This window comes from Tachysurus vachellii, chromosome 9, assembly GCF_030014155.1.
Source record: "Tachysurus vachellii isolate PV-2020 chromosome 9, HZAU_Pvac_v1, whole genome shotgun sequence".
Lineage (NCBI taxonomy): Eukaryota > Metazoa > Chordata > Actinopteri > Siluriformes > Bagridae > Tachysurus > Tachysurus vachellii.
In genome coordinates, this window is record NC_083468.1 from 4,891,008 (window position 1) to 4,906,764 (window position 15,757).

At 38.8% G+C, this 15,757-nt stretch overlaps 1 protein-coding gene across 1 annotated transcript in view; it reads right to left on the reverse strand.

The window, feature by feature from the left end:
- Nucleotides 1-5,664: 5,664 nt before the first annotated feature.
- Nucleotides 5,665-15,757, reverse strand: part of insyn1 (inhibitory synaptic factor 1) — a 90,833-nt gene continuing 80,740 nt past the window's right edge. Inside the window, exon 4 of the mRNA XM_060878550.1 lies at nt 5,665-6,598. Coding sequence (XP_060734533.1) covers nt 5,798-6,598 — 801 coding nt within the window. The 3' untranslated portion in view covers nt 5,665-5,797. The remainder of the gene's footprint in view (nt 6,599-15,757) is intronic.

Here is a 15,757-nt window from a genome sequence, read left to right on the forward strand (position 1 = left end):
AGGATTGGAGACCGCTGGTTTAGACGTTGAATTTATCGAATTTATCGTTCATCCAGAATACATTTTTGTCATTTTTAGCTCCTAATTTAACTTAAAAATTTCTAACTAGTAATCTTAGCTTAAGAGTGATTCAGGACCAAACTCAGAGCAACTCTGAACAAGGAAAATACAACCATTTTTATCTTAGGGAGGAGGCGGGGCTTAACCCTGTTCTAGAACAGATTCTTTTGAAGACTGTGATTGGTTGTTCAATTGAAAAAAAAGGCTGCTTTTAAAATCTGGTTATTTTTTATTATAAACCTTCACTTTGTCTCTATGTTAAGATATTTGAGTCTACAGTATATATCGTGTAGGGATTACGCTCGTGACCGATCATATTAGAGATGTTCGAACATCTGTATGTTATAAATGTAATAAATGTAATGCAAATGTAAATGTAAACATCTCCGACACAGAGCCGAAATGTCATAGAGACTATAGCAATTATATAATGGAATTTATACATTCATTCATTCATTTTCTACCGCTTATCTGAACTACTGTACCTCGGGTCACGGGGAGCCTGTGCGTCATCGGGCATCAAGGCAGGATACACCCTAGACGGAGTGCCAACCCATCGCAGGGCACACACACACACACTCATTCACTCACGCAATCACACACTACGGACAATTTTCCAGAGATGCCAATCAACCTACCATGCATGTCTTTGGACCGGGGGAGGAAACCGGAGTACCTGGAGGAAACCCCCGAGGCAAACTCCACACACACAAGGCGGAGGCGGGAATCGAATCCCCAACCCTGGAGGTGTGAGGCGAACGTGCTAACCACTAAGCCACCGTGCCCCCCGGAATTTATACGTTATACATTATTAAATGTTGTATATAATATTTCTTCTTCACCTTTCAGTCTTTTTCTCCTCTCCTAAAGAAACACTTAAGCCTCTTAAACGTCTGTGTGCATCTGACGTGTTAAGATGCTTTGTGAATAACTTTTATCTTTACTAGGATCTTATTTTTCACCTTAATGGGAAATGCCCACATTTCTATGTATTTTCTTAGAATTTTGTCAGTTTTTACACTAAGACTTTTCCTGAATACAGGCCCATATGTTTAAAAAAAATAAAAAATCAAAAGCAATCAGTAAATAAAACATGGATGGGCGTAACGAGTGGCCAAAGCAAGGCTTTTAGAGTCTGGCCTTGTTTCCATTCACAGTGATTGATGCGCTTTCTGTGCGCCAGTGCTACCGCTTTGTTTGTTCATGTTAATGCCTCTGCTGACCTATTGGTCCTCAATCTAACTGAAGAAATGACAGGCAGAACAGCTGGGTGTGATTTTTTTTGATTGTTATTCGATGCACACTTCTCCCAGAGCGTCTCTGACATTAAACGCACAAGACAAATGGAAATGTAAGCAAAATGTCTACCTCTGTGGCAGCTTTGCTCGTGTCTGCCGAAGCCCCATATTCAATTTTTGCTAAAAGATTATCACGTTTTCTTGTCACCGTGACTACATAAACAGTGTTTGGTATTTCATCAAGATGGTAAATTGTGCAGTCGGTCACTTGGCTCCTCCATCTGTACACTTTAGAAAACCTATATTGCTAGATGCAAGAAAATTGTGTGCTGCAGATGTACATCAGACTCGTTTTTTCCTTTGCACGACTTCATGGTAAACACATTTAACATGTCCTTTAGGATTAACCTGCACTACACAAATCAGCAGAGGTGGAAATACATTAGATATGTTTTAAAGAGTTTCTTAAAGCCATAGAGAAATATCCAAATAAGCCGTCAAAGGCTGATCTAATATTTTAAAAACATTTCTTCATTTTGCATACAATTTATGTTTTCTCTCACTTATTTCTTGAAATTGAAAAACAACAATTAAGGAATTTGGAGGAATCTGCATCCTAATGTGGCCATGGCCTAAACCTGAAGGTTTATTTATTTATTTATTTATTTAATAAACCATACTACTATGTCACCAGAGAAACTGGAAAATTGGAAGGAAAAAAAACAGAAGAAGAAACGTCAGGACTGTCAGAATGGTTTGGCTCTGACGATTCATAATTTTTTTTACTCCTATTTATTTATTTATTTGTTTGTTTGTTTGTTTGTTTGTTTATATAATTTAATGAACCATGCCATCATATAAAAAAAAAAAAAATTCATAAATAAAACAGAAGAAAACATGTCAGGACTGTCAGCATGGTTTGACACTGACGGTTCATAATTTGATTCAATTCGAGATGTGCACTGGACATTTATTTATTTATTTGTTTGTTTGTTTGTTTGTTTGTTTGTTTGTTTTTATTACCCTTTATTACTCTGCTCACAAAGGGTTTTTTTGCACCCCACCCCCCAAAAAATATATAAAAAAACAAACACAGAAAAACAAAAACTATATATATTTCCCACAATATAAAATATATACACAAAACCTGACTAAAACTGACCTTGACCAGGAAGTTACTAAGTATGAATGAAGGAACACTGTACTTGCATCACATACTTATTATTCTGTGTAATGCGTATATAATCAGTATAACGTTACATTCTATTTGGTTACATAACTAAGTGGAATAACTAACAATACAATAACTAGTACTTTAGTGTTACTTGAATATTACTGTAAGTAAAACCTTATGGATAACTGCCTTCTAATTGCCAGTGGACTGCCAAACTGCCAAACACTGAATTTGAAATATTAACGATTCATATCTGTCCGTCATAATTATTCACAATCAAGTTAAATTGTGTATTTGATTTCTGGGATGTTTGTTTATAGGCAAGTTCTGAACAAAATCTGAATATAATACATAAGAATTTGAAGTTTTAATAGTCAGTTTGGAAGTTCCTTATGGGTTAATGAGTATTATAGAGCTTCCAATTGTGCTCCATGTGAATCCCAAACATACTCTCAGCTTTTCATGGCAGTATAAGTGGGAGTAGCAAAGATTTTCTTTAGAAATGATCACATGGGAGCCATGGTGGCTCAAGGAGTTTACACATTGCGTTCCAATTAATAAGCCACAGCTTGCAATGGAAATCTGGTGGGATATTTTTTTTTTTATTCAATCTGATTAAATTAAGAACAGTTATTGTTGCTTGGCTCAAATAATAGGACACTCCTGTACTTCTGCTGAGTAGTGAAATCTGCTTGCATAAAACCTTTTAAGATGGAGCTTATACTTATAGATCACTGGGGAGAACCTAGTTCCTTCCTCTTGCCCCTGGGAGATGATTCAGCACTAGGTGATTGGACGAAAATGATCATGTTTGGGGAGGGGGGGTAATTAAGGCCAATCTGTCTTCAAAAGCTATTTTAAAGGGCTACTTTGCCTTTCGTTTATAGTATTCCCCAGTTTCTCTTTCTCTCTCTGTATCTCACTTCTTCTCACTATCTCACTAGTTCTCACTTCCAGATCGTTTTTCCCATAGATTAAATACCAAACTCTCTGACAGAGAGGTGGGTTTTGTTAAAGAATCTCTGAGCACACAGAGTAGAAGCCCACTCGCTGGGCCTTGAACCAACTCTATCGATCGGACGCTATTGGCATCATCCCTGTGAATAAAACACAGTACTATTGAGTCACGACTTCCCACTGGGCCTCCGAATGGAGAGACATAACCTTTTGCATCTCGGCTTTGTGCTCAGGGTTTCAAGTCGTCGCCCCCAACAACCTTGGCCTACAACTTCATGGAGAGGGTGGTGGAGTGGGGGGTTGGTGGTACTCGCTAAATGTCACAGAGGAGAGGACGTACTCAAAAAAATACAGTTTTTCAGCCCTCTAACCATTTTCAAACTGAGCAGAAGATGAAGGGATTCATTGCTGGAATGGTTTGTAAAAATCAAGGGCAACAGCAGTGGTCTAAGGTCAGCTTGCTTTTCTTCTATCAGTGCTCAGGATAATATACTGCAGTACGTTTAGTGGGCATTAAAACCACCGTATTGTTAGGTGGCAGCTAAGTATGACAGTGAAACACAAATTGTATACTGAGTTGTGCAAATTAGGTTATATTCAAAGAGATACAGAGACATGTCAATATTTATATTGGGAAAGTTTAGAGTCAGAACTAAAGTTGATTTTTTTAGGTGCAATTTGCATGCAATTTGCATCTTAAAGGTTACCAGACTTTTCTTGAGCGAAAACGTTTGAAATGGGGTTATACGGTAACATCTGGACCACCGCTTTGTAGTAGCTCCAGGATTTGACTTTCAGGAGTTTTTTTTCTGATTCTTGTAAACAATGCTTGATTTTGTTGCAGCATTTGAAAAAAAAAATGCACTTTTTTTTGCATAGATCTACTTGAATTAGTGAAACTGCAAGTAAAGGATTCTTCTTCTAAACTCCTACCACTGAGGACACATACAGTACTGTGCAAAAGTTTTAGGCAGGTGTGAAAAAACGCTGTAAACAAAGAATGCTTTCAAAAATGGAAGTGTTAAACATTTATTTTCATAAATGAACAAAATGGAGTGAATGAACAAAAGAGAAATCTAAATCACATCAATATTTGGTGTGAACACACTTTGCCTTCAAAACAGCAGCAATTCTTCTAGGTACACTTGCACACAGTTTTTGAAGGAACTCGGCTGATATACAGTATTGGAGAACTAACCACAGATCTTCTGTGGATGTGGGCTTTCTCACATCCTTCTGTCTCTTCACGTAATCCCAGACACACTGGATGATGTTGAGATCAGGGCTCTGTGAGGGCCGTGCCATCGCTTCATGCTGGTTTGAAGGCAAAAGGAAGTAACACCAAATATTGATTTGATTTAGATTTTTCTTTTGTTTGCTCACTTTGCATTTTGTGATTTTGCATTCTCAATTTGACAAGAAATAAACACTCATTATTTATATTTCTGAAAGCATTCTTTGTTTACAGCATTTTTTCACACCTGCTTAAAACTTTTGCACAGTACTGTATGTATTTACATTTTATGATAGCTGTGCTCGTGTTAAGACTCGAGACACATGTGGACGTGTCTTCACCCAAACCTGCGGAAAATCTGTGGTAATTTTAAAAGCTTCGATCTCCGTGCAAATATCACGGTTTTCTTGATTTTGCATTCATTTCTGAGATCACAGAATATCCAAATTCTGTATTGACTGGCTTTAAATCACAATTACTTGCCTTTAAGCCCAAAACACATTTTTAAAAAACAATATCTGAAGAATATGAAATTTTTTTCTAAAATTAAAAAAGTCATACGATGTAAGATAAAAGCGGGAGATGATTATAAAAATGATCTACGACATCTATGATGATATAGGAATAAGAATATTTAAACACACATTGAAATAAACATTGTATAAGAGTCTAGTGTAGCGCCAGTATGAGACGTATGCTGCTTAAGTAGTCTTACCACGGGGCTTCCGCCTTTATTATTGTTACCTCTGAGATCTGAATATAAATATGCAGGAATTTAGTATTAATACCCCAGTAGACAAAAATGAACCGACTATGACGTTTAAGCAGTTATTCATTATGCGTAGCAGGCACGGTAGTTGAGGACCTTTATATTTGAGCATTATTAAATAAATATGTGAGATCTTTTTCTCACAAGTTGGCACCATGTTTTACAAATTGGCCCCCTGTTTCCTTCCTGAGCCGTAGAATGACTTCAAAGATTGTCAGGTTGTTTTCCCATATATTATTTATTTATTTAGTAATTCATTTATTAATTTGTGTCTTAATCTAGTATCTAGGTATTTGATAATAAATAGTATACAGTCACTCTAATATTCTTTCAGCTTCGCTTTGACTTTTCTGTTGAAGGTCTCTTCAGGGCTCCTTGCTTTTCTGTTTCGCTGGGATGTATGGCAATACTGTTTGCGTGCTTTTGTCTGATACTGTCTGAGTGCTGCTGTTTCGCACCAGTTTTTTCCTGCTGCCTGCTTTTAAGGGACCCTTTCTAGGCAGCGTGTGTGGCCCGAGCATGGCCATTTTAACGGGCGACGGTCCCGCCGAAGAGGTTTCCCGCCATTTGTGAAGAGTAGTTGAGCATTTGGAGGAGGACAGAGGAGGGATAGGCGAAGAAGCCAAAGGGCTCGGTTCGCTGTCCGTGTCTGGCATCCCGCAGTCCACTTTATCTTCATCCTCTCCTCCTTCCTCCTCATCTGGTAGGTCTTCGTCGTCGTCGTCACAGCAAAGCGCGTGGTAGAGGACCTTGTCGCTGAAGCGAACTCGTTCTCTCGGCCCGGAGGTGCGTGATGTTTTCTGACTGTGCGTGGAACTCGATGCCTCCTCGCTGGAAGAGTCTGGAGTGACCATCAGAGGTCCGTTGGGGATTGGGAGACCACCGTTCATCTGCGAGTATGTGTTGACGGTGGGCGTAGGCGTGGCCGAGGCCGAGCTTCCCGGCTCTTCCTCTTCCAGCAACTCGTCTTCTTCCCGAGCCGTTTTGCGGTAGCCGCAGAAATCCCAGGCGTCGGAAAGCACATCGTGGCTGAGGAAGTCGAGCCTGAAGGCCTCGGTGAGGCCACGTTCACTACTCGACGTGCTGCTTGCCGTTGCCACTGTCCATTCGTCTGGCTCTGGGTCGAAGTCAAAGTCCGCTGTGAGCTTGTCGATCTGACCCACCACCTGGCACAGAAAGAGAGAGAAATCAATGACTGGCACTGAGCAATATATCCTAGGCAAAATTTCATTTGCACGTATAAATGTCATTCAAGTTATATGTTTAGAACAGCCTCTAAATTGGTTTACTTTAGATTTTGGGTCGTTTAGGCTTCACCACTTTAATTATTGATTACTGTTCTCACCAGTGTCTAGTTTGGTACAAATGTACCAAGTAATGTCAAACTTTTTTGTCCTAGTTTTATCTCCTTTTGCTCTATTTGTCCTATTTCAGTATTCTACTCCATTGTGCTTTGGTGTTATTGATAAAATGTAAGTACAAAAAATATACATAGATTGCACCAGTCATCATCAAAGGAATCAAAAGCTGGGACTATCATCACAGTTTGTTTTTACTTACATCAACATATCACCGATAAGAGCAAAATAAACGAGTGCATCATTACCAAAGAAAAACGTTGTGTTTAGATTAGAGGGAATGCAATGATGAGCTAACTTGAAGGCAAAAGACCATCAATGCATGTAATGCCACATTGCCAGCTGATTTTTTTATATGTCACTAAATAAATCAATTAAAAAATAATAATAATAAATTGTAAGATATCTTAGCCTTCGGCATGTTGTTGGCTTGAATATTAAATCTTGAATATTTTTTCTCATCTGTTGTCAGTGACTGGTAGCCCCGCCCCTTTTCCGTTACGTAACCAAAGTTGCGATTGCTGAGTGCACTAAGATTATTTTTAGTTGAATAAATAAATAAATAAATAAATATAAATATCCGGGTATTTGAAGTGTACTTTGAATTCTCACTGTGAACACACTACACATTATTCATTTATTCATTCATTTTCTACCGCTTACCGAACTACCTCGGGTCACGGGGAGCCTGTGCCTATCTCAGGCGTCATCGGGCATCAAGGCAGGATACACCCTGGACGGAGTGCCAACCCATCGCAGGGCACACACACACTCTCATTCACTCACGCAATCACACACTATGGACAATTTTCCAGAGATGCCAATCAACCTACCATGCATGTCTTTGGACCGGGGGAGGAAACCGGAGTACCCGGAGGAAACCCCCGAGGCACGGGGAGAACATGCAAACTCCACACACACAAGGCGGAGGCGGGAATCAAACCCCCAACCCTGGAGGTGTGAGGCAAACGTGCTAACCATTAAGCCACCATGCCCCCTACTACACATTTATACTGCAAAATTGTGTAGAATAGTGCACAGGCATGTGGTTCAGTATCCTAACCACTTTATTCATTTGTTCTTTATGTATTTTTGGTATTTTAGTCTTTTCTTCGGTTTTCTGTTGTAACATCAAGCAGGAATAAATGTGTTTTGTAGCGATTTGTCCCTTGAGGTATAGCTTCATTGTTTAATATAGTGTATCTATATAATGTACAGAACATTCAGCTGCCTCTAGATGCCCTTTATTACACAATTTCTATTATTTGTTTCAGCGTTCTTAGAATCTTTAGGTATTAAAGTAAATAGAAACAATACAGTAATAATATTACACAAAGGTCTGCATGTGCGTCATTATGATTTTTCAGATTTGGATAACAGTCTCGTTAGTTACGGAACCCGTTTTCATATTAATGACAGAAATGTTGAGAATATCTAAGAGCTGGCTCTTGGAAGGACAATCCCAATTTGTTCCTCAAGAAAAGTGGCTTTAAAAGAGCAATTCGATTAGAAAAGTCACAATGTATCACCGATCAGTGACTTTTCAGCGATGTGTTAAATCCGTGATTTTCTGACTGATTTAACAGACGAACGGGCCGCTGTGCGTTCGTCTCCTCAGAGTCTATCATCGCTCGATGTGCTTTTCATATGGTTTATGCACATACACACTGTAGAACAGTCAAAAGACAAACAATGAGCATCAACAGGGAATTGCTTATTCATCATTCGGCTGCCAGAGAAAATCTCTCTAGCTTGTGGCGACAGTTGCTTCATTGTTTCATTAGGATTGAGGTTCGTAGTTTTTGTTTGGCAGTGTCTAGAACGTCGGGCTGACCGAGTTTAAATGGGAGTCACGTGAACTAAAAAAATGGCTGGTTCGTTTACGACTATAAATAAGACGATTTGACGTGGCTGTGTTTTGTTTTGTACTTTTACATTAACCCTTTACAGTACGTCTAGCACCATGCGCTCAACCGATGAGACAAACTAGTGGTGAATTTGACGCATGGAGAATAAAAGTTTGTGAGTACATATTTAAACACAATCTATTTTTTTAAGTGCTTTAGTTAAGATAAAATCTAGCATAGTTTTATTCCTAATAGTCATTGTTCTACTGATTTGCACTCATATTTACATCTTTATAGCTTTCCATATATTTCTTATCGTTTTTACTTCTATAGGTGAAAAAAATGAATTAAAAAGTGAATTTTTTTAATTATAAGTTTATTGGACTTCTATTTCTAGTATAGTTTTATTCGTATAGATTGTATTTTTATGACCCAGATCGTGGATAAAGCATTTCGTATCATAATGTGTACGTGTATGGTGACAAAGAAAATTTGAATTCGAAATTTTCCAATTTTTAAATTTCAAACTAAAATTTTATTTATCATATCCGCAGTCCGGGATGTAGATTTCGACTGTTCGTGTCATAAAAATATAAATCAGTTAGTATAAAAAAAGGATATGTAAGAATATGTAAGAATAAGAAAAAAAAATTTAAGATAAAAAAAATAAATAAATAAATAAAAAAATATGAATATGTTAGAATTTCAATCAATTTTAAAAGAAAAAATACAGGTGCGAAAGGAAGAAACTATATAGAAATATATGAAGATGCAAAGCAAGATTGTCAGCAGAACAGTGTGGATATTTTCAGATGTGTGTAATTATGCTTCAAAAAAACTGTGCAATATGTGTAGTAATATGTTTGCAATACATGTGTAACGTGTAATTTTCCCCACAATTTGCTCTTATGCCAATTCCCACCCCCTAGCAAGCGCTTCTTCTTTCCATCCAGAGTGAGAGCTAGCATGTGCTTCCTCTCAGACACGTGACGCCACATCCCACATATTTTCTAATTCCTGCATCACTGAGATTGAACAATTGTACAAAATTGCTTTCTACAATACACAAGCTCACATGAGTGGTTAGTGTCAACATCTGTGTCCATTCATCATCTTTGTCCATTCATCTAAACATGTTTTAGATGAGATGAGAGGGCTGTTTAGTGGTTAAGGTGTTGTACTACTGATTGGAAGGTTGTGAGTTTGAATCTCAGGTCTACCCACCTGCCCCTGCTGGGCCCCTGGGCAAGGCTTTTAACCCTCAACTGCTTATTTATATAAATTGAAATAAAATGTAAGTTGTTCTGGGTAAAGGTGTCTGTTAAATAGCAGAAGTACAAAGAAAAATGTGGTAGCCTAGTGGTTAAGGTGTTGGGCTACCAATCGGAAGGTTGTGAGTTCGATTCCTATGTCCACCAAGCTGCCTCTGCTGGACCCCTGAGCAAGGCCCTTAACCCTTAATTGCGCAGTTGTATAAAAATGTAAGTTGCTCTGGATAAGGGACGTCTGGTAAAGGTGAAAACTCATCACTTTTTTGCATAACGTACTAGCTAGTTTACATTTCCAGCATTTGGCAGATGCCCCCTATCCAGAGCGACTTATATTATCTAATTTTTTATACAACTGAGCATTTAAGGGGTAAGGGCCTTGCTCGGGGACCCAACAGTGGCAACTTGGTAGCCCAACACCTTAACCACTAGGCTACCACACACAGTTTCATGTATGTGGCGCAGTGATGGTTATCAACTGGTGCAACTGGTCAAGCTGCCACTGTTGGGCCCTTTACCTCTCATTGCTCCAGGGGAGCTGCATCGTGCCTGACCCAAACCACCAAAGGGTGGATATGCTGAGAAAGCTTTTCATTGTGCTGTACAGTATGTATATGTGACAAAATAAAGACCTCTGGCTTCTACTAAAGTCTCATGCATACATTTGTTTATTTATTCACTTTCACCAAGCACTGTATGCCAGTCATGGTGGCATTCCATCACAGGGCATTATGGAAACATTCAAACCTAGGGGCAGTTTCATGTTTGAGGAAACTGAAGAACCGATATGAAACTCATACTGTAGGTAACCAAGTTTTAGAACCATCACTGAGCAATGGGCAGGTTTTTTTATTTTATATATTGATCTGCTCTGCTACAGTAGGTACTTGGTTCAGTACAAATTTCTTTGCTGGCTCCACAGCCATAACTCTCCACACCAGTTGATAACCCCTACACTAGAAGAAGGTCCATGGATCTAATTCAGTTTCACTTCTGAACACGTTATTGTTTTATAAACCGATGATACGTTATATGGCAATTTTCTGAGCAACATTTTATTTCCATGGTTAAAAAAAAAAATAATTGTTTTTTCACAAGGTCTAAATACAGTCTTGTAGTTCCAAAATTATATCACAATCCTCTGTCAATCAAAACAGTGACCTAATTTCCTTCTCGTCTGGTCTGTCATGACTCACTCTACTTTTAATATTAATTACTACCATAACACAATAACACATTTTGCCTGGAATAAGTGAACTGTCAATCAAGATGAAGCTCAATTTAATAACATTATCCTAATCTACTCAAACCAAACAAAAACAAATAAGGACCAGCAGCGTCACGTTTTCCTAAAACGGCCGTCTACGCAGCTGCATTTATTTTTGTTTTAACAACCCGACTCAGCATGGCAACCACGTTGGCGTACAGTGTTTTCCCAGGATAAAACCAAATCACACAAATGAGCATGCATTCAGCTTTGCCCTTGCACCCGTGCTATAACACAGCCTGCAGCTCCAACACCAATTCAGCTAGATAACAACGCCAAAAGCTTAAAGAGGATACGAAAGCTTTCTAGGTCACAGATGGGCTTAACAGAGCTACAATGGGATGAAATTCCTGAGCTTTTTTTGCCTTCAAGAGGCAAGCTGAGTGGGTAGGCTATGGAGTAAATTATTGGGTAAACAGATTGCCTAAGTGCAAAAAGGATGAATGAACACATCAGGAACAAGTCATTAGCAAAGGGACACAGTGTGTTTTAAATGGAAGGAACACACAATGAGGACCTGCAACTGTAATTGCAGTCTATAGACTAAAAATCAGGTCCTTTTGTTGACCCCCCCCAAAAAAAAAAAAAAAAAATGGAAGAGATTGCAGCTGGATTATTCAAGGTGGGGAAAAAAAAAACGTTTTCATCCTCTTCATCCTCGGGCGCTCAAATATACGTACATACAGTGTGAGCTAAATTATATGGCACCAGGATGCATGAAAAGAGCTTTTGGGGCCACATGTGAAGCTTGAAGACAAGGAATACTAATGTTTTAGTTACACGCATGAAATTGTTGCAAAAGTTTGGCAAGTCAGACAAAAATGAACTAAGGTTAACTCCTTTAGAAATTCAACATTTTTTTAAAAACTTTATTTATTTATTTATTTATTTATTTATTTATTCTTTTTTTTTATCAACATGCTTTCTGAAATTAAAGGTGCAGGATGTGTGAGGTTTCCGGGACCTCTTTGTTCAGTGAAATGTGTAGTTTTGTGTCCTTGCTGTGCTGAGTGTATGTGTGTATGTGTGTGTGTGTGTGTGTGTGTGTGTGTGTGTGTGGTGGTCTGGAGTGACTCCTGCTGAGCTCCATCTGCAATGATTGGGTTGGGTAATTGCGGGTCAGAGTGGAGGCGGCGTTTTTCCACCATTTGGGGTGAGTGCAGGCTGCTGGAACTGAGAGTGACAGTTGACACTCTGACTAAGACGGCTACGAAATGGCATTGGCAACGCTGATTTATGAACGTAACACCTACTGGAATCTCTGAAACAATATCCACTATGCCGTATAAGTTAAGCTCACACACTCTGTATCGATCGTGGGAATCCTGGGAGTCTGTGTACCATAGCAGAGAGGATCCATGATTTATTTGATTATTTTTAGCTCTAGGTATAATGCTGGAAACCAGAACCTGATTTTTTTTAATGCTCTCACTCTTATTCTTATCATTTATAAACATACACAGCAGATGCTCCACAAGCTGAACTGTAACTGTGGGCTGTGGAAGCTCAGTGGTTAAGGCTTGGACAACTGATGCCCCTTTTCCACCAAAAAGAACCGGGTGCTGGTTCAGAGCTAGCACTGGTGCTGGTTCAAAGTTGGTTCCACTGGCGAACCTTATAAGAACCGGTTTGTCTTTCCACCGGCTAAAGAGCCATCATTAAAGAGCCGAGTCTGACGTCACTATATACGTGTCACGTGTGCCAGCAACGTTAGCGCAGCAGCGGCAAACACAAACACATCATCAATTGCGGATGTTGCTTTACTGTTAATGCTCATGGCTTTGTGAACCTACATTAGCATCCAAACGCAGCGAATCCAACGTGTACGTGCAGCTCTATGTAATCTGTATAAACGGAGGTTGCAATCGAGAAAGTACATAACGTTATTTTATCATTAACTCAGAAAAAAGTTAGCTTTAGCATGTAGCTAACTACTATCATGTGTGCTGATAATGTATCATATTGCAGTAAAGTAAAAGTGTATTAAACATTAGTATACTTAAGGTACATTATCAAATGCACTAACAGTAGCCCCGCCCACAGCCCCTGACACAAGCGGTTCTTAAGTGTAGATCAGCAACGTTTTGGTGCTACTTAAGAACCACTTTTCCTGGTTCAGAGCCGGTGCTTTGGCTGTCGGAAAAGAAAGAACTGGTTCTAAATTAGGCTCTGGCTCCGAACCAGCACCCAAACTGCCTCGGTGGAAAAGGGGCATGATAGGAAGGTTGTGAGTGCAAATCCCAGGTTCACCAAACTGTCACTGCTAGGCCCTTGAGCAAGGCCCCTAACCCACAGTTGCTCAGCTATATAAATAAAGAAGCAGTTTGGGTTTCCATATTCACCTTCCATTGAGTGTCGTCCCTAGCAACACGTCATTTCCCAATAGACATTAAAGAAAAGTTTTATCAAGCAAAGTTTCTTTAGAAGATATCCAGCCTTATATGTGTGTGTGATTATTCTCAAATTCCGACTGAAAACCGAACATCTTACGCACGACAATTAGAAGCCCCACATGATTACAGTGATTTAATTTTTTTGCATGCTGACTCCAAAATAACATCCCTGCTAACAGCATTCCAGCGACTGTATCCCTGTTGTCTTCTAAGAGTTTTCGATGGCTTTCTCTGCTCAATTTCATTCTTTTTTTTCCCCGTGCCCAAGCAGAGCGGACTCTGTTGACTCTTCCTCTGTACTGTTTATTATATCCCGCTGAGGGGAATTCATCATCCTCCATATTTTTCTGAGCGGCAGGGATACTCCATTACAGCCGGTGCAAAATGTGGAGTAGGTCTTTAGTTGATTATGGATGCTCCTTCTAGAAAGTATGCACTTCTGTCTGTTTTTCAATCATTTTCTGATGAGTTTTAGAGAGGGGTACTCTCTCTAAGTGAATGAGAGAGGGATAGAGAGAGAGAGAGAGAAAGAGAGAGAGAAATAAACAGATGCTGCTCTTAGACCATGTAAGGGAGCTTGACTTAGGCCTGGTTAGATACAGTACGTCACTCGCACTTGGCTTTGGTGTAAATAAATTGGGTCTTTGAAGAGCTCCTTCTGACTGTTAGCGGCTAATTATCATGTAGTACATGGGAGTAGCAGCCAGCGTGTTCATTAAGAATGCAACTCCTTCTTTTTCATCTCACCTTCAAAATTGCACTTCATACAAGGCCTTAGTGTGGGTTGTGAGGATTCTTAAAAAAATAATAATAATAAAAAACTGAATAAATAAATAAATAAATAAAGAACACCATTGTGACGAGTGCGTTAACAGGCGTCTCGACAGGCAGCTAATCAAAGTAAGCATCAGAAGGTTAGTGGGTAATGGGCATCGGGCGTCAGCTGGTTTGGGCAGCGCGGATTTGCCAAAGAGTGTCTAATCCGCAGTATACGGATTGCACTACTCCTAATTGCTTGTCAAAACAGGCCATTATTTTTGCCTCTATTTCCCAGGACCCTGGTAACGTTTGAGAACTTGCAGAGTTACAGCTCCCAGTTATTGTATGTGGGCCACTGCTATAGATATGGGTAAGGCTATCTTTAGATATGGGTTTGACTATTTCAGGATGTGGGTTTGCTGGTTATTAATGGAAGTATGCAGATGGTAGTGAACGTCAAAAATCCTTTTACATAACTATGAACCTGCAGGAGGCTTAAAGTAGGCTACGCATTAAGTCGAAGCTGAAAGCCTAAAAAGGTCAGTGCAAAATCTAGTTAGTTACATGTTCGGTATTACTGAGAATCATTTCATTCATGAGGAAAAGCTAACAGCATTGCACTAAAATCCAGCCAAATTCAAGTGCAGAAGTGTGTATAGCATTATTATTAATATTATTAATCGTGTCTGGGTTTTATTTAAAATAAGTAAGACACAAATAAGTAACCACAACACGACGGATGCGGTACAAAAGCTAGAGCGATGAACCGAACAGAACACCTACAGTACTGTAAGGAGACACGACTGAGAAGGATAAGTTGATAGTTGTTAAGAAGAAATTCCATGCTTTGACAGAATAAGTTAATGAATAATAAGCTTTAGGTTTAAAGGGGTGTTTATACTCAGGCTTTTTTCAGTATTTGGTATTTGGCTGACACCCTTATTCAGAGCGACTTGCATTTTTATCTTGTTTGTATACAACTGAGCAATTGAGGGTTAAGGGCCCTGCTCAGGGGCCCAGCAGTGGCAGCTTGGTGGAGCTGGGATTTGAAATCACAACCATCCAATTAGGTAGTAAAACCTTAACCACTAGGCTACCACATCGGTTATTTATTTAAATAAATAATCATTTTCTTAACTGACTCACTTTATTATTATTCAAAACAATAGTACCATACTGTAATACTACTACTACTACTACTACTACTACTACTACTACTACTACTACAAATATATACAAATAATAATAATAATAATAATAATAATAATAATAATAATAATAATAATAATAAGGATGATGATGATGATGATGATGATTATTATTTTATTATTATTATCATTATTATTATTATTATTATTATTATTATTATTATTATTAATATGCAATTGTATTGTGCAGTTGTAGACTATATTACTATTATTATTGTTTTATTG